Source organism: Lissotriton vulgaris, chromosome 5 (assembly GCF_964263255.1).
Source record: "Lissotriton vulgaris chromosome 5, aLisVul1.2, whole genome shotgun sequence".
Classification (NCBI taxonomy): Eukaryota; Metazoa; Chordata; class Amphibia; order Caudata; family Salamandridae; genus Lissotriton; species Lissotriton vulgaris.
The window spans coordinates 1,065,687,629-1,065,712,479 of record NC_141693.1 but is presented as its reverse complement, the minus strand read 5'-3'; the positions used below and the strand labels follow the sequence as shown (position 1 = coordinate 1,065,712,479).

The 24,851-nt window shown below is 42.7% G+C and overlaps 1 protein-coding gene across 2 annotated transcripts in view; it reads left to right on the top strand.

The window, feature by feature from the left end:
• Positions 1–24,851, top strand: part of CFAP43 (cilia and flagella associated protein 43) — a 922,989-nt gene that overhangs the window by 51,361 nt on the left and 846,777 nt on the right. Inside the window, exons 3-4 of one of the 2 annotated variants that reach the window (XM_086922745.1) lie at positions 1,310–1,406; positions 21,021–21,188. In XM_086922745.1, coding sequence (XP_086778871.1) covers positions 1,310–1,406; positions 21,021–21,188 — 265 coding nt within the window. The remainder of the gene's footprint in view (positions 1–1,309; positions 1,407–21,020; positions 21,189–24,851) is intronic. The other variant, XM_086922746.1, reaches the window with a different exon arrangement.

The window sequence follows — 24,851 nt, the reverse complement described above, 5'->3', positions numbered from 1 at the left end:
AGACCTGGTTGAAAATGGTGCCCTAGTACCATTTGTTACATTAGTGGTCACATCTGGGCTCCCTCCTGACCAACTCCTACACTGCAGGGGTATAACAGTGGAACTATGCAAGCTGATATTACATATACAGAAGCACAACAACTTTCAGGCACTGTTTACGATGGGCTGTAGTTGGAGGCTCATCACCTTGATATATAAAACTATGCTGGACCTTGAGGTTTCCTTTCTGAATAAATTAAAGATCAAGTGGGAAACCGATATTGGCAGGCCTTTTCACAAAAAGAGTGTGATAAAGTATTAGAGTCCCCCCAAAAAAATCTCCTGAAATGTCAGGTTGCAATACAATCAATACAACCCGTTGCAGGGGACTATCTGACACCACACACTATCAGCAATCGGTATCCAGGTGTTTTGGCATCCTGCCATCTTTGCCATGTGCATTGGGCTGGATTCCTCTACATGATATTGTATTGCCCCATAATAGAGCTGTTTGGGCAGGGAGTTGGTCCGCACATTGAGAGTCTTATGGAGAGGAGCAACTACAAGGCCATGGAGGTCGGTAAATTGGGCATTGCCCCCTGCCCCGAGGTGGGAACGACCAAGACGAAATTTGCAGACCTGTTGCTGGTGCTAGACAAGGGAGCCATAGCCATACACTGGAATGCCAGTATATGCCCTTCCATTAAACAGTAGTATATGACAGTGAGAGCACTGCGTTGTACAGAGAAGAAGCTATAGGCAGTTCTTGAGACAATAGAACCACTCCTTGGCATTGTTCCGATTGCTGTCTCAAAACTTTAGCACTTTGAGCAGGACAGTATGCAGGCGTTTCATTAAATGTTGGAGGTTTCAATTCAACATATAACATTTTTTTGGGGGTGGGGCAAAGTGGTAGGTGGTGGGCCTGGGAGCCCTCCTTGTACTTCGCAGAGGGGCCCCCCCAAATGTTGTTATGCCACTGACCATATCCAGACTAGTTTTGTGTGGTGTTGTGATGCCTATTGGAGTTATGATTACATTTACATCACCCAGTTACTCTGAAGAGAGTCACTGAGCTCAACCCTAAAGTCACAGATGCACCTCGAAATGCAAATAGAAATCGTTTGAAAAAAATCATGGTGATTTGCTGCTTTAATGTATGATCTCACCATACGAATATTTGACTACCAAAATATTACTCTTCTTTCAAGTCAAGTGTGATGTAGGTGCACCGTAAAGCGAGGCAAAGAAAACCTCTGGACTGTTAAATATAAAATGATTAATTGCATTTTCTCAAATAATAACCTTACTTTGTGTTTTGGTTTTGTAGGAGGAGCTCAGCTGGATTACTCTTTACTCGCTTTCAGTCATACTGGCCCATTCCTGGCCAGTTATTCATCAATACCAGAGTATGCACTTACACTGTGGTAAGTGGAAGAGATGCTTTCATTCTCCCAGAACAACACAGACAAGCTTAAATTACTGATCAATACATATCTATATTTGCTTTGCAAGAATTTGTTTTATTATTTAGAGACACCAAAACCCTACATAGCAGCTTACGGTTTGGTTTAGCATCAACCAAGAGTCGCAATTCTTTACAATGAGCAAATCATGTTAAAGGCAGAATATTACAAACTCATAACAACATTAAGTTGAGTTGTGTTATTTTCCATGACTGAATACCAGACTAAATACCGTCCTCACCATTGAGAATAGGGGTGTATACAATAAGGATCAGTAGGGGCGAGACATCATAAGAGATATCGGGGATTTCATCTGGATACTCAATCAGGGTTCTTAAAAAGCGCAACTACTCTCCTGTTAGAGTCTTCTTAGTTCACTCACTAACAAGCAAATCTGAGTAGTTGACAGGAATGCATGTAGACGTGTGGAGGTAAAAGGTAAAACTAAATCTTGTAAGGGAAGAGAGGGAATACCATGGTGCTCCAGCAGCAGCATGGGGATAACGTGACATTCAGGTGATACCTAGACAATAGCTGCTTCAGGTCTTTTTTTAAAGCTGTGTTCCAGATGGTCAGGCAGAGCTTGGAATGGGAGATTCCATATTCTCAGGGCACACACTGAGGGAGAGTCAGTCAGAGTGGGCTGTTTCTTAAAATCTGGGGTACAGCAACTCTGTGCTGCTTAGACGTCTATTGAAGAGGACCTGCGTCTCTGGCAGAAGTTTAGGAGATTCAAAATGTGAAGTTTTTTGTGGAGCAGTAAAGCAGTTTTGAAGATCTTTCGTGTCCGTGGGAAGCATGTGTGGGGAGTTAATAGCAAGATATTGTGTTCAAAGCATTGTATGCTCCTGCAGAATCTCAATATACCAGTTTGGTGCACAGATCTGACATGAATGCTAATTTTGGTTCTGCTGTTTTTAAACATTCGGTTGAAAGTATATTTTGTGCAAAACTATACAGAAACAATAAATTGCCAGTGCACCTAAGTATCATAGCAGCATAATCTAATTCCACAATAATGTGCAAATCATGCAAAATTGTGCAACTTTTGTAACTAAAAATGCATGTGCATTATAGTTTTCCACTGTCCCCTCTCGGGATGAAATATCTGGAACAGACATTCCTATGCTATTAGTGCAAATTGCGCAGATAATCTCCAATATATACCAAAGTGCAAGAGACTATTGAATTTGCAGGTTCCTTCCTTCCCCATATGGCATTATCCATCTAAATATTGTCAACGTCGAGTAGCCGCTGTTTCTGTAAATTACATCCCTCAGATCCAAGTACTTATTAAAATAATCCTAATATGTAGATATCAGCCCTAATAAATATCTTTAAAAAGTTGTGTTATGTATAAAATTTGTCAACTGGCTCAATTAGAGTTCATACTTTATCCTATTCATCTATCTAACTCTAAAGAACATTCCTGGAGAAATGTATAAATCTTAAAGAAAAGAGGAGAATTTACATAACTGGGTATCATTCCATTTTTCAATTATTTATATCAAATGAACATGCATTTCTTCGTCACGGTTTAGCCCATTTGGAGTTTTACATTCATACATCAGAATGTACCTCGATTACAATTTTCTCAAATTTGCTTCGCTGTTCCCACCTCTTCTTCTTCTCGGGACCGAATCCACTAAATAAAATGTCAGGTCTTCCTCTCTGCACCCATGAACCTCATTTATATGCCTAGCAACAGGATATGATTGGTCTTTATTCTTTACTGCCCTTAGGTGTTGCAAAATTCTTATATGTGGTTTGTGCTCCCTATGTGTGTGTGTGTGTGTGTGTGTGTATATATATATATATATATATATATATATATATATATATATATATATACGCCTTGTGGATGCTGGCGTAGAGAGTGGAATCAGGATGTGTATCGGAGAGGCCAGGCTTGGCCTCCAATAGACGGACCCCTTCATAACAAGATGCGGGAACTTTTAACAAGCCAACACGGAGCAACAGTTCGGGAGAGCTTTTTTCATTCCCAGCCCCCTGCTTTGAGTGAGAAACCGGAGGAACGGAGACTCAGCGATTGGGTGAACCAGCGCGACCGAGCGAGTCGGAGGACAAGCGAAGGGAGTGTCGGAGTCATCAAAACCGTGAGTTTCTTATCCCTGACGGTTTAATTAATACTCGAAGAGTGCAGGAGAGAAGGTCAAAAAAGCCGCTTTTTGAATCCCACGTTACATAGGAAGTGGGTTAATACAGTAATAACAGTGCAAATATAATTACCGGCCGAGGATGGAAATTTCAGACGGAGAGAGGGACAAAGAGGCGGATGATTTGTTTGGGAATTTACCGGTTGTAGATACTAATCAGGGCACCGCTAATGATAAAACGGAGCAGCATTCTAATGTTAAAACGTTGCTAAAACAATTGGAGAAACATCACAAGAGCGAAGTAACTAAATATTGGGAAGCCAAGTCTCTGGAAAAGTATCATGAGGCAGGCAGAATACCCCGAGGACTTCGAATTATGCTTGCTCCAAGTTTCGAAAAACCAAACCCTATGCTATTAAAAGAATGGGCTGAATCTAATCTAGAAGCGTCGATGCGCCTAGTATGCCTGTTAATAAAATATGCAAGAATTGATAGGGGAACGGACCTGAAAGAAATAAAGAAATTAAAGGAAACAATTGAGTCTCTGCTGGATTCAAACAACAAAGACATTATAGAAAAATCTTTAAAAGACATGCATGGACGCAAAACAAAATTGGAAGATACAATCAAGAAAAGAAAAGTATGGAAATTCAGTCGGGACAAAAATGACTACGACAGGGGTCAAGTATTCACTTTTGCTAGAAAGAATGACCAGGTAAAAAGACAAAGATTAAATAAAACAACACCAACAACTCAAGAAAGTAACATCAATAGCAATCAAGCAACAGCGTCAAGTTCCACCATTCAACCTGAAAACTCTAGTTCAGAAGGGAGCATCCTATCTAGTGACGAAGACTCTGACAGAGGAAGCATGGACAAAACCCCGGAACTGTTGGGCCCTTTATCCTACGCGGAGGAACTAGAATACATTCGAGAGCAAAGAGTTCAGTCCCTCAGGCCGCGTCACCAACAGAAGCAAAGCGCACCAATACAGAAAGGAACAGGAGCCGCCGCCAACGCAGGCAATCCAACAAGAGGACGTGGAAATTGGCAGCAGAAAAAGAAAAATTGGAATTAACAAAAATCACTGGGAATACAGACCATACCATTGTCAATCTTACAAAAATTAATTTAAATGAAGCGGAAAAACAATTACTCACGCTAGGCCTCAGTTATTGCCCTGAGAGCAATTTTGATTTTGTGACAACTAGAGTGGACATCTATAAATTTATAAGGAAGTTGAAATTGACCAAGTACTTCACTATAAAAAAACCCGGAAGGTAAAAACCCACAAAAAAAGCCAACACAAAGTAATGAAATAGTGGGCATGGCAGTAAAAGAAATTCCTCTGCTAAGAACATTACATAATCTGGGAAATGATACTGACACCACTCTTAACACTCAGGAACTACTGAATGAGGAAAATATTGATGGAAATAGAGGGAGCACAAGTCCATTCAAAGCCCCATCCACTTTCGTCCCTATTATGCTGAGAGATGCAGTGGATATTTTCCATGATAGGGTGGTGGAAGAACTTAAAACTCTTCACAAAAAAACATGCATGCAAAAGACAAAAAACTAAACCAAAAATAAGCAATACTTTCAACTAATGGCCAAACTAAAAAATAATGATACAGTGGTAATAAACCGAGCAGACAAAGGAGGCAATATTGTCCTGTGGGACAAGAATCTATACAGAGAAGAAGCCATGAGACATCTGGATTATACTGATTGCTATGAGTTATCTAATGGTGCAGCGGTCCACAAAACAAAACAAATGAACAATATAAGAAAAAACTATATAAATGGACACGCGAGGGACTGATAACTAAGGAGGAAAATACATTTCTAACGAACAATTTTCCAAGTTACCCACATTTTACTTAATCTCTAAAGTTCATAAGGGGTTAAGTCCGCTCCAAGGGAGACCTATTATCTCAGCGCAAAACAGTATCTTTGAAAACACATCGAAATATGTGGACTTTTTCCTACAGGACTTTGTAAGAACACTGCCTTCTTTTATCCAAGACTCTAGAGACTTCCTGGCTAAATTAAATAATGTAGAATGGAATGAGAATTATCTTTTGATAACATTGGACATTAAATCATTATATACGTGTATCAAGCACGAGGATGGCCTGGCAGCAGTAAAATATTTCCTTAGTCTACGAAATATTCAGAACTATGGTCATAGCAAAATGTTACTCAGTATGATACACTGGTGCTTATTTAATAACAGATTCCTTTATGATGGTAAGGTGTATAGACAAAAACAGGGAGTGGCTATGGGGGCATGCTTCTCCCCCAGCTACGCATGCCTTCATGTGGGCTGGTGGGAGGAGCATGTCCTCAAGCGGGAACATCATATCCTGTATGACCTGCACATTGTACGTCTATGGTGATACATAGACGATATGTTTATAATCTGGAATGGAACAAGAGAAGAAGCTAGTGAATTCATCAAAATTATGAACAACAACTCATTAAATCTAGAGTTCACTTATCAAATTGAGAAAACAAAAATCAGCTTCTTAGATGTACAGGTCAATATCCACTCAGGTAAAGTGGAAACCAGCTTGTTTGTAAAACCAACAGCTGGGAATACCCTGTTACACGCAAGTAGCTTTCACCCTAGCCACACAAGAGCGAGTCTCCCCTATGGGGAATTCCTCAGAGTTAAAAGAACTTGTAGCTGAACACAAGCTTGTGAGGAAGCCCTTACCCAAACTAAGTTAAAATTGCTGTAACGAGGTTACAAAGAAAAAACATTAAAAGCTGCACTCCATAAGGTTTCTCTTTTTCAAAGAGAAGCTTTATTACGACCTAAAGCGGCGACCATAGATTCCAACACAGCACCCACAAGAAATAGCAATGATGTAGTGGATGAAACCAGGAAGGACTGTAGGTTTATTTCTACTTATAGTAGACAATCCAAACTAATAAAGGAAATGGTGACCAAAGAATGGCCAATCATATTGACAGATGGGGTCCTAAAAGAAATTTATACGCAAAAACCTAATTTTACCTTTAGAAAGGCCCACTCAATGAAATCTGACCTTGTAAAAACCAGCCCAGAAATTTTTAATAAAGACATCTGGCTATCTGCTCGTAATGGTTTTTTTAAAATGTGCATCGTGCAGAGCCTGCAAATTTGGTTCCAATACTTCCACATACACAACCGCATTCTCAGACCGACCTATTAAAATCAAAGGCCATTACACATGTAAGACGGAGTTTGTCGTGTATATTCTAACATGTGTTTGCGGTTTAAGATATGTGGGAAGCACTAAGCTTCCAGCCCAGGCTAGGATTCTGCAACACCTACGAGCCATAGTAAACTCGGACCCTAACTACCCCGTAGCTAGACACATAAAAGCAGAACATGGTAACAATCTTAACGTCATTACATATTTTGTAATTGATCATGTGCCTAGCAGTAAAAGAGGAGGAGACAGGGAGAAAAAACTCTGTAGACTGGAAACCAGTTACATTTTAGAGCTGGATAGCAAGAGTCCTAAAGGCCTGAACATATGTGATGATTTGTACCATTTCCTTTAAGTGTCCTGAAATCTTGTAACCCTGATAATAGCTGCAGGGCAAGGCACTTACCACTTTATGTAAGAACGCAGTAAAGGAGCAGGAAGCACTTTATTTCCTAAATAGATTGTGCAAAAGATAGGAAATCCTTTTATATTTTATATTGTATATAGGGGTTTTAGATGGATCTTATATTTACATACTTTTTATATAATATTCCTAAAAATAGGAAATTTTGGTGCCATATGAAAATTACATCACAACTAATAATAATAATATACACTGTTTTAGATATTGACTAGGACATAAAATGAGCGGAAACTGATTGAATGGTTCTAAAATCAATCACAAGGAAGTTACAGTTGCATAAGAGACCACTCTGAATTAGAAACATTGTAACATTGAGTAGTGTTGCGATAATGTATTTGTACGGATATTAAGGTAAACCCAGAGTATTACATAGAACCGCCTTTAGGTCCCTCACAAATCCCTCTCTTTTAAACACAATTAATTAATTATACAGCATGGTAATTGTATACTTCCTGTCGGGAGAATAATTTGTTACCATTATTGATTGTGTATTTTTTGACACGTTTTAGCACATTTGCACATGTTGGATAAAGCCATTGGTCTGAAATGCAGTGAAAATCGAGTCTATTACAAACAAAAACCTGTCAATATGCAACATTTTAATTACTTAGTTTCACTCGTGAAAGTAAATGAATAATCCTTTTCATTTGAAATATGATATATGCAAATGCTTTGACACTTTACATTTTACGGTCTGAGAATGACTTGTAATTATTCCTTAGCACGCAATATAAAAGAATGCAATAATGGCAATAATAACTTTAAAAGAGATGAAATTAATGCTGCGGTAATGACGATGTTAAAGGTTTTAATGTTGCAATGTAAAGTATGCTTACTATTTCCATGTTGATGCAATGACCAATCATGAAGCACTTTTTTATTTAAATAATGGAGGGAACCTCACGATCACCACCAGCGAGCAAGGCGTCAGGTACGCCGAAACGCGTTTGGTTAGGCACGGTAATGCACTTTTTGAAATGGTAAAATAAAGAACATCAGCGGCTGCTGAATTTGGATAAGAGTCCGTCTCTCTCGTGTTTTGTACGTACGCCTTGTGATAATACAAATAAAATAATACTCTGAGGGAAGTACAATCTAAATCATATATGTATGCAAACATTTTAAATAGACCAGATGAATACATTTCGACACCTGGAAATCACCCAGATTTCCGGTGTAAAAACCCACCAGCATTTCACAGCAGGTTATTATGATGGAAGAGCAGAAGTACTTCTCGGCTGGCACTACAAGATAGACAGAGCCACGCACATTCACTCTCTCACTTACTCACTCTCTCTTTTGATTCAAATTGTACACACTACCCTATTAAACCCTGACAAAATATATGCAGCACTATGCATTTGTTTGTCATTTGGGGGTCTTAATTGTTTGATAGAAGTATGATAAAATAATGTGGAATATTCCGGCAAAGCAAATTATGGGGCACTGTGAAACGGGTTGTTATCAAAGGACCTTTCATTTTAGAACTACTTTCCTGTTCAATAAAACGAAAGTGGTATGGACAGTCGAAGGTATCAGATATTCCTTTAGATAAATAATAATGATGTTTTGGTTTTCCATGTAATTCTTATTGGTTTGAGTTCTCTAGAGGCACTCTATACATGCTGTTTAAGAAACTAAAAATATTGAATTCACATGGCAGTTTCAATATGCTTGGTGATGTGTTTGCTTTTCCTACACTATTTTTAATGACACTTTACAAACAAGCACTGGCAAAGCCAATAAGTGAGCAATTGCATCATAAAGGCAAGACACATTGGCTTTGCCAATGCTTGTCGTACCTAAGGCACGTGTCACCGCTCTCTTGCACTTATGTTGCATTATATGTCGTAGGTGTATCTATGAGCCAGTTTCATCATTCTCATTTTATCAAATTTGAATGCTTGAAACACTGAGTTGGCCACAGTAAAATTTGAACCTGCCGTCTCTGAGTTGCTCACACATTTCCAAAAGCTGCAACATCAAACCAATGAGTTGTATTAACTGCTCCACCTACTGGCCAAATGTATCAACAGATAAGGCAGCTCAGTTTGTTAAGGCACCTTCTACAGCAGTGGTTCTTAACCTGTGGTCTGAGGGCCCATGGGGGCGTGTAAGGCGTACTCAGGGTGTCGGCGACAGCTTTACAAAATTAAATGATATTAAACATAATAAATAAAACTAAATAAAGAATGTAAAACTAAGCAAAATTAAACATTTTAAAACCTTTTTCCCATTTGATTGTGAATTAAATAAAATATTTCAGTATTTGGGCATTTGTTTGGTGTACGCTTGTTTTTGTGTTTTTTGTTTTTTTGTTTTGAGGTTCAAATTGCAGAAATTGCTTAGGCCAGTGGTCCCAAACTTCCAATAATGACTCGGTGGGGGTTCCCGGATTTTAGTAATGATCCAGTGGGGTCCACACAAGTAAAAAGGTTAAGTACCACTGTTCTACTGCATTCATTGTGTGTCCAGAAGGTCTAGGATTTCAGTAGTAACAAAATAGCTCAGTTGGTTAATACTTGAGTGAGAGCACTGTGTGAAATCTGGATACTAACAATGGGTTCTTGCATTGGCCGCAGAGATTCAAGCATGACCTACAAGCAACAAGTTCTAATGTTGTTGAGATAATTCAGCAGATTATGCATCTGAGACAAAGACATGTATGCAGGGTTCTGACAGGAGCTTGAATCTCAGTAGGGCCTTACAGCTCAAACATGCTTTTTTCTTTGAGTGATTTAATGGCTACCATAGAGTTTGTTAACTTAACGCGTTATTAGCGTGAAAGGACCGTTTTGTGTTGCATGCTGTAAGGGTGGTTATTATTGGTAGATTTTTTACTCTAGACTGGCAGTTTTACTCGTATTGTGTAAGCAGGAGATTATCAGCTAGATTCATCATCGAAAAATGGGCTCGCAAAGGGCCAGATTCTGAGAATCTGGCCCTTTGCGAGTGCAATTTTTGCATTTGGGATTCATCATCCCAAATGCCAAAATCGCTATTAAAGAATTCGCACATTTGTGAGGAATTCAAGTTCAAGTTCAAGTTCTGCATTTGTATAGCGCACTACTCACCCAGAGGGTCTCAAGGCGCTTGGGCGATGGGGGGTGTTTACTTATCGAATATCCATGTTTTTAGTTGTTTTCTGAAGGAGAGGTGGTTCTGGGTAAGGCGGAGGTAGGTAGGGAGGGAATTCCAGGTCTTGGCCGCTAAGTAGGAGAAGGATCTTCCCCCCCATGGTGGATCTATGGATGCGTGGAATTGTGGCGAGGGCTTGATTGGATGATCAAAGTTGGCGAGTGGGGGTGTAAAAGGACAGGCGCGTGTTGAGGCATTCGGGTCCCAGGTCGTAGAGGGCTTTGTGGGCGTGGGTGAGGAGACGGAACGTTATTCTTTTGTAGACGGGGAGCGAGTGGAAGTCTTTCAGGTGGCCGGAAATGTGTTCTTGGCAGGGGACGTCTAGTATGAGTCTGGCTGAGGCGTTTTGGATGCGTTGGAGTTTTTTCTGTAGCTTGGCTGTGGTTCCGGCGTACAAGGTGTTACCGTAGTCCAGCCGGCTGGTGACTAGTGCATGGGTAACCGTCTTTCTTGTTTCGGTGGGGATCCAACTGAAGATTTTTTTGAGCATGCGTAGGATGTTGAAGCATCCCAGGAAGATGGGGAAGATCCTAAGATGAGGACTTCAGTTTTGTCCGAGTTCAGTTTTAGGCGGCTGTTCTTCATCCACTCGGCTACTTCTTTCATTCCTTCGTGGAGGTTGGTTTTGGCGGTGTTTGGGTCTTTGGTGAGGGAGAGGATCAGCTGAGTGTCGTCAGCGTAGGAGATGATGTTGAGGTTGTGTTGGCGTGCGATGGAGGCGAGGGGACTCATGTATACGTTGAAGAGGGTGGGACTGAGTGATGATCCTTGTGGTACGCCGCAGATGACTTCTGTGGCCTCTGATCTGAAGGGGGGTAGGCGGACTCTTTGGGTTCGACCGGCGAGAAACAAGATGATCCAGTCCAGTGCTTTACCTTGTATTCCGATGTTGCTGAGACGTTGTATAAGGGTGCTGTGACAGACCGTGTCGAAAGCTGCGGAGAGGTCAAGCAGGATGAGTGCAGTGGTTTCTCCCTTGTCCAGTAGGGATCGGATGTCGTCTGTTGCTGCGATGAGTGTGGTCTCGGTGCTGTGTTTGGCACGGAACCTGGATTGTGATGGGTCGAGGGATTTGTTGGATTCGAGGAAGGCGGCAAGTTGATTGTTGACGGCTTTCTCGATGACTTTGGCGGGGAATGGGAGGAGCGGGATGGGGCGGTAGTTCTTAAGATCGGTAGGGTCTGCTGTGGGTTTCTTCAGGAGGGCGCTGAGTTTGGCATGTTTCCAGCTTTCCGGGAAGGTAGCAGAGTTGAGGGAGCAGTTGATGACATCTCGGAGATGGGGTGCGATAATGGAGTCGGCTTTGTTGAAAATGTGGTGGGGACATGGGTCGGTTGGTGATCCAGAATTCATCAGTCGGATGGTGTCTTCAGTGGTGACTGGGTTCCAGGCGCAAAGGTTGTTGGATGGGGGTTTAAGTTCCGGTGTGAGTGGTGTGGACTGATCTCCGGGTTTTTCGAAGCTATTGTGTATGTCAGCGATTTTGTTGTGAAAGAATGAGGCTAGGGAGTCGCAGAGGTCTTGGGAGGGAGTGATGTCGTTGGTGCCGGCGGTGGGGTTGGTGAATTCTTTGACGATGTTAAATAATTCCTTGCTGTTATGGGCGTTGTTGTCAAGTTGGTCCTTGAAAGCTGCTTTTTTGGTGGCTCGGATAAGTTGGTGGTGTTTGCGGGTCGCGTTTTTAAAGGTTGATAGGTTAATAGTGGTTGGGTGTTTTCTCCAAGTTTTCTCGAGTGTGCGGCAGGACTTCTTGGATTGCTTAAGTTCATCGTTGAACCAGGGTGCTTTCTTGCTTTCATGTTTAGTTTGGTGTTTTTTCAAGGGTGCTAGTTCGTCAGCGCTGTGGGTGATCCATTGTGTGAGGTTGGTGGCTGCGAGGTTTGGGTCCGATGAATTTGTGGGAGGGTTTTGGTGAAGCGATGTGAAGAGTTGATCCGAGGTTATTTTGTTCCATTTTCTACGGGGAATTGGTTGTGGGTGGTTATGGGTTATGTTTTTTTTTAAGTTGAAGTGAACGCAGCTGTGGTCTGTCCATAGTAGAGTTGTGGTGTGGGTGAAGGAGATGTACTTGCTGGAGGTGAAGATTGGGTCGAGCGTGTGTCCGGCACAATGGGTAGGGGTGTCCACAAGTTGTTTGAGTCCGATATTTGCGAGGTTGTCTAGAAGGGTGGTAGTGTTGCTGTCGTTGGTTTTTTCCAGGTGGAAGTTGAGGTCTCCCAGTAGAATGTAGTTTTCTGAGGGAAGGGCGTGTGGGCTGATGAAGTCAGTGATGTCTTCGCTGAATTGTGTGCGGGGTCCTGGTGGTCTATAGATGAGGGTGCCTCTTAGTGTGGTCTTGGGGTCGGTGTGGATCTGGAAATGAAGGTGTTCGGTGGCAGCAAGGATGTCGTCGGAGCTGGTCGTGATGCGGATGGTGTTCTTATGGACGATGGCGATGCCTCCTCCAGTTTGGTTGGTGCGGTCCTTGCGGATAATCTTGTAGCCGTCGGGGATGGCAGTTGCGATGTCAGGCGCTGAAGAGGTGTTCATCCAGGTTTCTGTAAGAAAGGCGACTTCCGGCGATGTAGTGTCGAGTAAGTTCCATAATTCAATAGCGTGACTGTGGACCGAACGAGTGTTGAGCAGGATGCACTGCAGGTGGTTCGTGGTGTGGTTCTGTTTGGGGTTTGTGTATTTAGTATGGGTCTTGATGCAGTCGAATTTGCATGGGTGGCAGGTGAAGGGTCCATGGGTGTGTCCTGGGGCGGCTTGGTAGCAGTTTAGAAGACGGCCAGGGTTGAGTGATGAGAGGGTAGTGGCATCGTATGTAATGCAGGAGGAGTGGGTCTTGCGAGGAGCAGGGGGACTGGCTGTGGGCGCGGGCCAGGCGTGGACGGGCTTACCTTTGGCCCACCTTCGGCGCGACCGCTGCGCGTTGGTTCATCTGTCTTAAATGGAGAGTGGAGGGGGCGGTGCGTGGGAGGGTCAGCTGGGAGGCGGGAGCTGGGAAGAGACACAGGCCACAAGTAAACACACAACAAAATGTCTGCCCGGTACCTGAATCGAAACTGGGGCACAGCCGGAGTGCGAGTCAAGGTACAGTTGCACAGAAATTCCCGAAAACACTTTTCAGGCACTTTTAAATTCGCCTCAATGCAAGGCCAATGTGCTAAAAATTAAATGAGAAGCAAACGATACCAGGCGCTGTGTTCAATTCAATGCGCTCTATCAGGGCAGGCAGGCAGCAGGGAGCAAAGCGTCTGTTGGGAGGCGGTGAGCGAGGGGAGCGACCGCTATGGAGAAAGTCTAGACGGTCACAAATAGAGAGAGGACGGGGCGAGTTTACTATACCAGTGGGTGGGAGGGTCAGCTGGGAGGAGACATGGGCCACAATTAAACACACAACAAAATGTCTGCCCGGTACCTGAATCGAAACTGGGGCACAGCCGGAGTGCGAGTCAAGGTACAGTTGCGCAGAAATTCCCGAAAACACTTTTCAGGCACTTTTAAATTCGCCGCTATTCAAGGCCAATGTGCTAAAAATTAAATGAGAAGCAAACGATACCAGGCGCTGTGTTCAATACAATGCGCTCTATCAGGGCAGGCAGGCAGCAGGGAGCAAAGCGTCTGTTGGGAGGCAGTGAGCGAGGGGAGCGACCGCTATGGAGAAAGTCCAGACGGTCACTTAAGGAATCTCTATTTGAGATTCCTTAAATGCAATTCATGAACTATTTTAAAATTGCGAATTCGCAATTTTGGGCCGCTATTTACCGCGAGGTCCAACCTCGTGGTAAATAGCGAAAACATAGAAAAATGCATTTAAATGCATTTTTCTAAGTTGCATGTTACACACACACATGCAAGCATATTGGACATGTGTGTGCGCAACACCAATGTAGATTACATTTCAGGGGTGCTACAGGGTGTCCTTTGGACACCCCTGGCACTCTTGAAATCGCATCCTTAAGAATAACCCCCCATTCATTCCTATGGGCCTTTAGGCCTTTAGGCCCATAGGAATGAATGGGGAGTTATTCCTTATTTGCGATTAGCAATTTACTAATCGCAAATAAGGAATGTGTAGGAATCGCAATTTATTTAGCGATTCCTACATGAATCCCGTTTTGCAAGTCCTTAATAGCGATTCCTTAATAATCTCTATTAAGGACTCGCAAAACGGCACTATGATGAATCTAGCTGTATATTTTTGTGCCTATCTTAAAGACAATGCTGAAAAAGATGCTGAATCATTTTTGCTGTGTTCCTGTTCTATATACATTTTGTTAACTTTTATTTGGAAAATGGTTTGCCTTTTCTGACATCCTGCATAAACGATCCTTATTTATCCCTATTTAGGTGTTATGGCCTCGTGTACTAAGATTTTTTGTTGCCCCAAAACTGTGTAATCAGGAAACGCCTTGTCAGTATGTACAAAACCCTCCTGTTTTAAAAAAACTTTTAAAACAGGAGGGTCTTAAAGCAAGCATTCCCCTCCTCTTTGTGAGTGGCAAAGAAATGTGTCAATGGTTTGTGATCTGCTTGTGCTGGCCAGGGAAGGAGAGCTGGTCAGTTATAGCCATGGGTGGCATTCAGTGGTAGGAGGAGTGGTCTTCAGTACCAACCGGGGTGTAATTGTCATGATGATGAGCGAGCCCCTTCATCAACATGCATGTCTCGGACATGGTGGGTACGTACCTATTCAATTCAGGCGGGGTACATACTGATAAAATGAACAGTCCTGGTTGGTTAAGACTTGGCCCGTGAATGAGCCCCTCCAATATTACCAATTGCCCTTACCACCAATCGGATTTCTTTTCTAGGCATAGCACAACCTTGATTTGAAGTAAGCTTTGTCAATGGAACTTTTGTATTCCTTTGAATGTACTTTAGGAACGTGAAGTGGTCGGCATTGTATTTCAGGCATACCATCTTGAAGACACGTCAGACTTTAGTGAGTAGCCAGTGTATCAAAATTACGCTTGGTGATGTAGCCAAAACAGTGGATGCCCACAATTAAATGGGCTTCTGCATTTTGTACAGCTTTCAGTGAGGCCTAATGGGAGACATCATTGTGGGCCCGTTTGAGGGGCCAAGAACTTTCAAAGTCTTTTTTCAGTGTCTACAGTGTAGGTTTTCATTAGATCTGATTGTTGTAATGTTTGCAATGAGCTGGGCGGTGGGCAGTGTGCTAATCTGGACGTAGGCAAAGGACTTTCCCCTAGATGCATCAACGTTGTCATTTGCGATTCCTTAATTGCGAAAAATAAGGAATCGCAATTAAGGATTCGCAAATGGCAATGCATCATTAAATTCGCAATTTCATTGGAATTCGGTAAAAATCGCAATTTTTACCGAATTCCAATAAAATTGCGAGTTCCAAATAGCGAATCCGATATTCCCATTCATTCCTACGGGCTGAAATGCCCATAGGAATGAATGGGAATTGCGAATTCGCAATTTCAATTCGGAATGCATCAAAGCCTTTCAAGGGTGGAGAGGGGGGTCCAAAGGACCCCCCCCTGCACTCATGAAATGCACTTTTACATGTGAGTTACATACACACATGTCCTAAGGACATGTGTGCCTGTAACGTACACGTTTAAAAAATGCATTTTCATGCGTTTTTAAACATTTTTGCAAATTACCACGAAGTTCAACTTCGTGGTAATTTGCATTTGCAATTTTGGAAATCGCAAATGTTTTGGAGATGATGCATTGCTGTTAAGGAATCGCAAATGTGCGATTCCTTAACAGCAATCGCATTTTTTGGAACTCGCAAAAAAAGCGATTTCCAAAAAATGCTTGATGCATCCCAGTAACCAATTTAGGAAGTGCAAAAGGCCGATTTATGCGAATCGCACCGTTTGCACTTCCTAAAAAGGTTGATGCATCTGGGCATTTGTGCGTGATAGTAGGACACGCTAAAGCCAGTTCAGAATTAGGAGTTGTGTTATGATGATCATAAGGTTTTTGAAGATAAACTGGGGGGTGTAAAAAATTATGTTCATAAAATCATGTTAAAGCAAAATGCTACCCCCGTACAACACAAACTGAGACGAGTACCTCTATCGGTCAGGCAGGGTTTGAAAGATTTGTTGCATGATTTATTGCTTTCTAAAGTCACTGAACCAGTTGAATCATCACCTTGGATTTCGCCCGTAGTTTTGACGCTTAAGTCTGATGGCCGTCTAAGATTCTGCATTGACCTTCGTTCACTCAACCGTGAAATTATCACTGACACTTTTCCTCTTCCCAACATTAACGAATTGTTGCAATCTGTTGGTGGGGGAAAGTTTTTTCAAAATTGACTTGAGAAGTGCCTACCACCAGATTAGGTTGCACCCTGAATCCAAATGTTTTACTGCTTTCATCACAACGGAGGGGACATTCCAATTCACTTGTATGCCGTTTGGCCTCGCCTCGGAGTCTTTTTCAACGTATGTTGTCCAATATGTTAACAAGGTTATCTGGCGTAGTCTATTTTCAAGACGACATATTGGTATCAGGGAAAACTGTCAATGATCACAATCTTGCTTTACGCCAAGTGTTGTAGAAGTTGGAGAAAACTGGTTTAACTGTCAATAAGGATAAGTGCACCTTTTTAACTGAAAATGTTGAATATTTGGGTTACAATATTTCGAGTGGTGGTATTGCTCCAAAGAGGAATTTGTTGGATGCCAACAGAAAAGCCCCAGCTCCTAAAGATAAGGATCAACTCCGATCCTTTTTTTAGGCCTTGTCGAATATTATTCCAAATTTGTTAGAGGATTTGCGGATTTGGCTGAGCCTTTAAGAGTGTTGTTGAGGAAAGGAAACAAATTTGTCTGGGAAGGTGTGCAAGATCAATTGTTTCAGGAAATTAAAATTAAGATGTGCAATGCTGATATTTTGGCTACTTTTGATCCTGGGTGCAAGTCATTTTTAACGGTGGATACCAGTCTGACTGGAATTGGTGTGGTTTTCTCGCAGGTGCAGCGTGGAATTTAAAAAACTGTTGCATTTGCGTCTAGGACTCTTACCCAAGCAGAGAGGAATTATTCTGTAATAGAGCGGGAGGCTCTTGCTGCAACTTGGAGTGTTGAATTCTTTAGGGTTTATTTGTGGGGCGTGAAGTTTGTGTTGAGAACTGACCACAAAGCCTTGCTGAAGATTTTGTCTGCGGGTGGAGCTGGAAAGGGGTCCGCACGGCATGCAAGGTTTGCAGCCAGGTTGCAGGAGTATCTGTATGACATCGAGTTTATTCAGGAATGGAAAAATGTGCAAGCGGACTGTTTATCTCATATGTCAGTGGATTGAAAATATGTTGATGAGAGTTTAGAGAAACTTGACAATGTAGAGGCTGTAGCGTCGGTGAGTGACATTTGTGAATCTTGTTAAGGTGCAATTTCCAAAGTTCAGCGGTTGGATGAGATGCAGAAGGATCCAGTTTTGAAGGAGGTAATTTTGTTGATTAAAAAAGGAGCTCCCAGACAAAATATGGTGTCTGTTTCTATCAGACCATTTTGGAAGTTATTGGATGAATTATCTGTGTCAGGCGAAGGAATAGTAATGAGAGGAGATCGTTTTATACCACCTTTCGGTTTAAGATCACACATTTTCAAATTGGCTCATGAAGGTCATCTTGGCCAGGGTATGACCATTAGGAGAGTTAAACAAGAATTTTGGTGACCAAGCATGAATGATCAGATTAAGAGTTGGGTGGAGAGTTGTAATTCATGTCAGGAAAGTGAGAAGAGGTTAAACATTGGTCTTCATTGTAGTAAGGGGGATATAACTGATCCAGGGAAACCTTGGTTTCATGTATGTTTAGATTTTAATGGTCCTCTTTCTGATTTGCCGTTGAATATGCGTTTTGCTGCTGTTGTTATTGATGTTCACTCGAGGTGGCTGTGTGTTGAATTTTTGAGAGATATTACTACTAGGTCTACCATAGAGGTCTTGGAACGGCTCTTTTTGGTAGAAGGTCTTCCTCACATGATTTTAACTGATAATGGTACACAATTGACTTCGAACGAGATGAAATGTTTTTTTGAGAAATGTGGTGTGAAACATTTGTGCAGATCTCTCTATAATCCCATGGGCAATGGAAAGGTGGAACGGTCCAACAGACTCATTAAGGGTACCATTCAACTAGTGTTAGCCAACAATCTTGATGTTAAACGTCTTCTGGATGAGATGATCTGGTCTTATCGTTCTACCATTCATAGTGTTATTCAGAAATCTCCTTTTCAACTCATGCGTGGACGTTCTCCAGGTTCTAGATTGGTTCCATCCTGGTTAAAAGATTGGGTACTTTCTGATGGGGAGAATGTTCCAGATGTGGTGCATGGCAAAATTGTGGTGGGTGATTGGGTCAAAGTGAAATCTGTTAGGACCAAAGCTGGTCTACACAAATTTAAGGGGCCTTTCCGTGTCATGGGAGTGAGTACGTTTTTTGTGGTTTTGGAAGGTGGTGAGAAGTGGAATTTGAGGAATGTGGCTCTTTATCAGAAGGGGGGTCATTGTGTTAAACAAGCTCCCGGTGATATGTTACCTTTTAATTTTTATTTTTATTTGTGTTTTATTTACTAAGGAGGAGAATGTGTTATGATCTTTTTCTAACCTGTCATCACATTCTCTGCATGTGCTCTCGATTCTGTGTTCTTTGTTTCCGAACGTAGGGAGGACGGCACTCGATAGTTGACAGTTTCACTGGACTGTCGAGGTGGTCGTATGCCAGGTTGCTTTCTCCAATAAACTTACCTTCAATGTTCCTGTCCTCTTCTTCTTCTTGATCTGACCGCGAAGCATAACAACATGTTGCAAATGGGAGGATCTTGAAATATTTTGTTCATTTTCTGTGGCTTTATGTTCTACTCATATGTTACTTTCATGTACAAGTTAGCATAGTCGTGTACTGGTGTTTAGTTTAATCCATCGTTCAATCCGTAATTCAAGGCCTCTAAATACATTTTAAGTGTATAATCCTAAGGAGCCTTAATGGGCCATGTCTTGCCACTCGTGGTATGGATGATCAATTTCGACTAGGTGCTCTATGTTGTTTTTAAGAATGATGAAAACCGTTTTAGGACTTTGTCATTAAGACAAATGCACGTTTTCATACTGAGGGATGCCCAGTGGAAGTTCAGACTCATACATGAGCATACCTTGCTTAGGAACCGAATCCAAAAACAATCACCACTCACTGCAAAGTTGGCTCTTTTGGTTCTACAACCCTGGTTGCAATGATCTCATTGTGCATCACTGGAACAAGTATCTCGTTAGATCCTAAAAGTAAACCAAACAACAAATGATTCATAGGTTGCATTATGTCCTCTGGAAAATTACTTAGAGACCTGTCCGTTTAGCTCTGTTCACACGCTTTGACATGCCTCCTGTCTGGTGTGCATGCCTGTACTACCATGTCTAGACACAGGGTGGCAGCAGAATGCCATACATATGAAGTCGGTCTCCAAACCGGTCCTGGAGGGCCGGTTCCATGCCAGAATTTGTGCATATCCCCATTTAGATACATGTAGTTATTTTAAAAATCTGGCATTTCAAGTGAATGGTGTATATCACTGGAATGGCGCATATCTTTCTGCGTAATCCTGGCCTTTGTGCGAGAGCGAATTTAGGTTTAGGTGTACGAAAATTCTGATTTGTGATTCCCTATTTGTGCTTTTTTGCTAATCATAATTAGGTAATCGCAAAACACAATGTATGTACGAGTTGTGGCCATAATTTACGACATGCATTGTAGTCGCATCTTTATTTTGATAATCGCATTTTACAATCACCAAAATTGCGATCCTGGTCAAATTGGTAACACCATGAACATATGGTTTGCGTGCTTCAATTATAGAATCTATAAATTTGAAATACAAAACTGGGCTGCTAAAAATAACGATTCGCAAAACTGTTGTATGCAAAAAAAAAAGATTGCTGATTGATTTCTTACATCTCAATTTGCCACGTTTTAAGTCGCTGGGCAATTTGCGACCAATTTGGTATTCACAAACCCCTCGTACATCTATCTGGCCCTCAGTGTGTTAGGATTCAGGCAGTCAAGTCTGTCTGCAGCCAGAGGCGGCTACAACGAAAGAGTCCCTTCTTTTCCTCATATGCGAATTTTAAACAGCAGAAATCTTCAAGGCAACTAACTATATATGGTGATCAGTGGACGTTGTTTATAAGCACTAGCAAAACTGTAAATCTAACTCCTAACAATATTCCCACTGCTACTATTTATAAATTACTCGTGATTCAGGCAAACACAAGCATGAATGCGCTAGTGAGTACTTTGTCTTTCTCACAGGCAAATACACTTAACTCTTTGTGCTATCCAACTTTTGGTGACGAAATGGCCACCCCTTTCTGAATGAATACCTAGATCTACGCCCTCCATATAGTTTGTTTCCTCCTATGTATCTTACCCACCACAGCAGGAAGCTCCTATTTTACTGATTAAAACTTGCTCCCTTGGCTTGAAAGATGTACACGTTCCATTGCAATAACTGATGTATCCTGTATTAAAGGAACCGCCTAACAATGTATGGCAACTGTGTTCTGAATTCTGATGGTTTGGGGCTGATCCACGCTTTACAATATGATGCACTAAATATTTGATCAGACCAGCCTTTTTGGTTTTCAATGATAAACACACTTATGACTCATTCTTCGGTATTTAATTGTATGTTCCTGAATGCTTTATTTATTCTTTCTCTCTTTCAAGGAATTGGCAGGAAGGCACTCTCTTGTGCAGTAAATCGGAATCTGACGTTCCTGCAACTAGTTTGTCTTTCAATCCAATAAATTGGTATCAACTTTGTTTGTCCAGCAATGAATTTCTTACTGTGTGGAACATTGAACGATGCGACACCATTTATCAGCTCAAGCCAACGTAAGTTACAAATTTGTCACACGTAAAATCAACCTAATGAGCGACTCTGTTCAACGCTGTAGTTGTAGCTACATGTTTAGGGGGCGGGGGGGGGGGGGGGGGGGGGTACGACTGATTAATAGATTAATTCGAGCAATCCAGATTGTGTACAACCGATTAAGCGAAAATGTCGTTGCATTCCTTTCCAAGTAATGTTAAGTTATTTGACTAGTCCAATTCGGTTAACAAAAATGTTCTGTTTATAACATGTCTGTTTAAACACGATCTGTAATCGTAACTATAACCCACATTGTGGTATCATTGGGCCTTCTTATAGTGTGCATACGAGTAGTTTTTTAAATTAATTAAACCTCAGGATAGCAATTAAATTGTGTTACTTAACTCTTCAACCCAATAAACAGGGCCACTGGAATTATGCAGCCCCGAGCACAAAATTATGTGGCCGGGTTGAGTAAATTATCTGGCAAGAAAAGGCAAATTATGCGGTGTAATGTGACACATTTTTGATAGTATTTATTCAATATTTTGTCATTTTTACGTATTCCAATACTGTTTCGGGAAAGATTTCACCTCATTAGTACCAGTTTAACAACCAAATACAGAAATAAGCAACTGAAAGATAACCAGTTAACCTTTACGAAGGGGCTTCCACTGCACACAAATACATATCACTACATTTTTAGTACCTTTTGATCCGTTTTAGAGAGAAAAAAAATTGTGTTACAAATTGCAGATTATGCAACAGACGATGGATTTTGTGGAATGCGTGGCAAATCCATATTTATGAAAATAAAAAAGTGGCCTCCGTATCGCATAATTCCAGTGCCCTTCCATTAAATCATGTACTGTTTATTACTATTACATTCTTGTTTTTCACATTGTCATCTTGAAGGTACTCTACCGTTTAGAGGCAGTATTAGACATAGCGTCTGTGCGTATAAGCCTCTCTGCGGCCTCAACACATAGAATTCTTTTTTGAGGTTACCAAGACCTTTGGAACGTGTTGCACCAAGAAGTGCTACCTTCCCTTCCAGTCCACTTCCAGAGGAGCAAGAGTATGCACCCGTATCCCTGGCAGAACTGAATGACTCTGTGACGGCTATCCCGGAACCCAGAGTGCCTCCTCAGGCCGATGCTCTAGAAAGTCCTCTTTCAGCCATGAGGAACACCACAGCATGTTGGCCAGATTAAGCGACCAAGAGGAGCTAAAGTAGAAGCTGGAAAATCCCTTCCAGCTTCACTTAGATCAGGATTCAGGTTTTATCTCTACTCTTTTTTTTTTTTTTTTTAATTTTTGAAAACCTTTATTGTGCATCAATGAGAAAACAAATACGGGCCCACAACCACCAGGCCGGCCACGGATACACTTGAGCACTAAAGCATTCAATACGGCGACACAGTAGCACGGTATTACGTAGAACAGACATGTGTAAGTTACACTGTATATCACCACAATACTGTGTCCAGGTGTAGTGAAGGTTTGTTTTATATTTTTGTTGCAACTATTAGAGTCCGACATTTAAAATTTTCATAAACAGTAAAATAAGAAAAGAAGTCCGTGCAGGCAGTACATGACATTAATAAAATTGTACCGAATAATCCAATTACCTAAGAAGACAAGTCCCCCCCAGGCGAGACGGTGGTACAAAATATACAAACGGGAGCATCAGACCTAACACCACATGCAGCGTTCACCACCACCCGCCCCCATCCAACCAAAACACGGACCCAGGAAAGAAAGAGAAAGAGGAAGTATAAAACAAAAAATATAAAAAGGCACCATAGAAACTGAAATGAAAAAGGAAAACCCCACCCACCCAACCCCCACCCTGCACGCATGCAGAGGCTACGGCCTACCCCCCCCCCCCCCAGCAGTGTGTCTGTCGCCCAATAAACCCGAAATATAGGACAAGAAAGGAAGAGAAGAAACAGAAAGAAGTAGAACACTTGAAATCTAGGAAGTAAGAAAAGAATAAACTATTCTATGACTTCCATAAAAAGGGGAAAGTGGGGAGGAGCCCACCAAATACCAGCACTCCCGGACTCCGCCGCCATGCAAACACCTTCTACGCCATATGCGACAATAAATGTAAAAGACTTAGTAGCAAAGAATGGTAAGAATCATTCACGCCCAGACCCCCGGCCCGCATCAAACCGCCACCCCATCACCAGGAGTAAACAACAGGACGTATCAACTACAACCTTAAGTGGGGCAGAACAGTAAATTCAACTCAGCTAATGTAACAGAAAGCGTTCCAGTCTGGGTCCCCGCCAGCCGATCCAGCAAAATCAACGAAGGGAACATCATCAACCCTGGCCTGAACGTCGAAATCTCTCCAGGCATGGCCACCGCTGCAAGCCACCTTCAGGCAGAACAAAGGAGCAAGATGGCCGCTCTCGAGGAAGAGGAAGCAGAGGGGGAGAAGATAAATGTTCCCAGGCACTAACAAGTCCGATGTCCAAAACGACGAAGACCCCTTTTGTCGCAGGATTACCCACACTACAACAGTGTAACACAGAGGCTCCAATGGCAGAAACAGCGAGGGGGGTATGCGACAGGGAAATTGAGAAGCAGGGCCATGGTAGAAATTGCGTAGGCAAAGTCATAGCTTCCGAAGTGAAGGGAGCCTCTGCAACTGTAGCATCGTCGATGAGTAAACACCCAACATTGTAGCCAGAAAAACGACTCTCCTCCGTCCTCTCGTTTCGCAACATTGCATCCACTTCAGGATTAATTAGAGGCGGTAGGGGGCCAGCCAGCTGGGGTCGCCCTATGTCAGATACTGCCTCCTCAATCTTCCGCCCCAATGCTCGGGTGGACCGCCGCCATGTCGCCCTCAAATCGGCAAGGGCAACCAGGATATCGCCGCAGGTCAGGTCTCTCTGCAGTGGCAGCCGGTCCGCACTACACAGCTGCTCCCTCGGTACAGCCTTCGGCTCGAGGACAGGCGAGACCACAGTCACTGGAGACAGGGGAGCAGTCACCGTCTCGTCAAGAGGGGCAGGCGCCATTACCACTCCTCCGGCGAGCAAACAATGGTGGGAGGGGGGGGCGACCGCGTTGACAGGAAGAGCAGCAGTGCAGCCACCGAGAAAACGCAGCTCACAGCCCGGGGGCGGCACAAGGTGAGAGCCCCCCCCGTCTCCTGTTAGCGCTGGCGGTCCGCAGCAGGGAAGGCGCACCAAGATGGAGTCCGCCCAACTTTCGACCGAGTGGCAGAGGAAAGCGTCTCGTGAAGGGCTCCAGCGTCATCTGCACCACCACCGCCACAAAGGGGAGTCTAACCCCAATGAAAGGGTCCAACTCCGGTCATCCCGGCAATCGTCCACGCCCCCGTAGACACCGGCACTTCCCCAGCTCGTCTCGCCGTCCACAACCTGCGGCGTCCAGCGGCGGCTACCGGCACAGGGTCCAGGGGCAGCGCCGGAGGTCGGCGAACACAGCGAGTCTACCACCGAATCAGCCGGCAAAGGTATCCAAAGAACGCTAGTGACATCAGCGCTGTCATGTCCTGGTTTTAGGGTGGGGTAGGTAAGGATAAATATCAGGATTTTGAAATGGAACCGGACGGCTTGCGGAGCCGGGAGCTCAAACGTCCGTCCCGTCCGCCATCTTGGCTCCTCCTCTATCTCTACTCTTTTGATCCTAAGCTAAGTATGCAT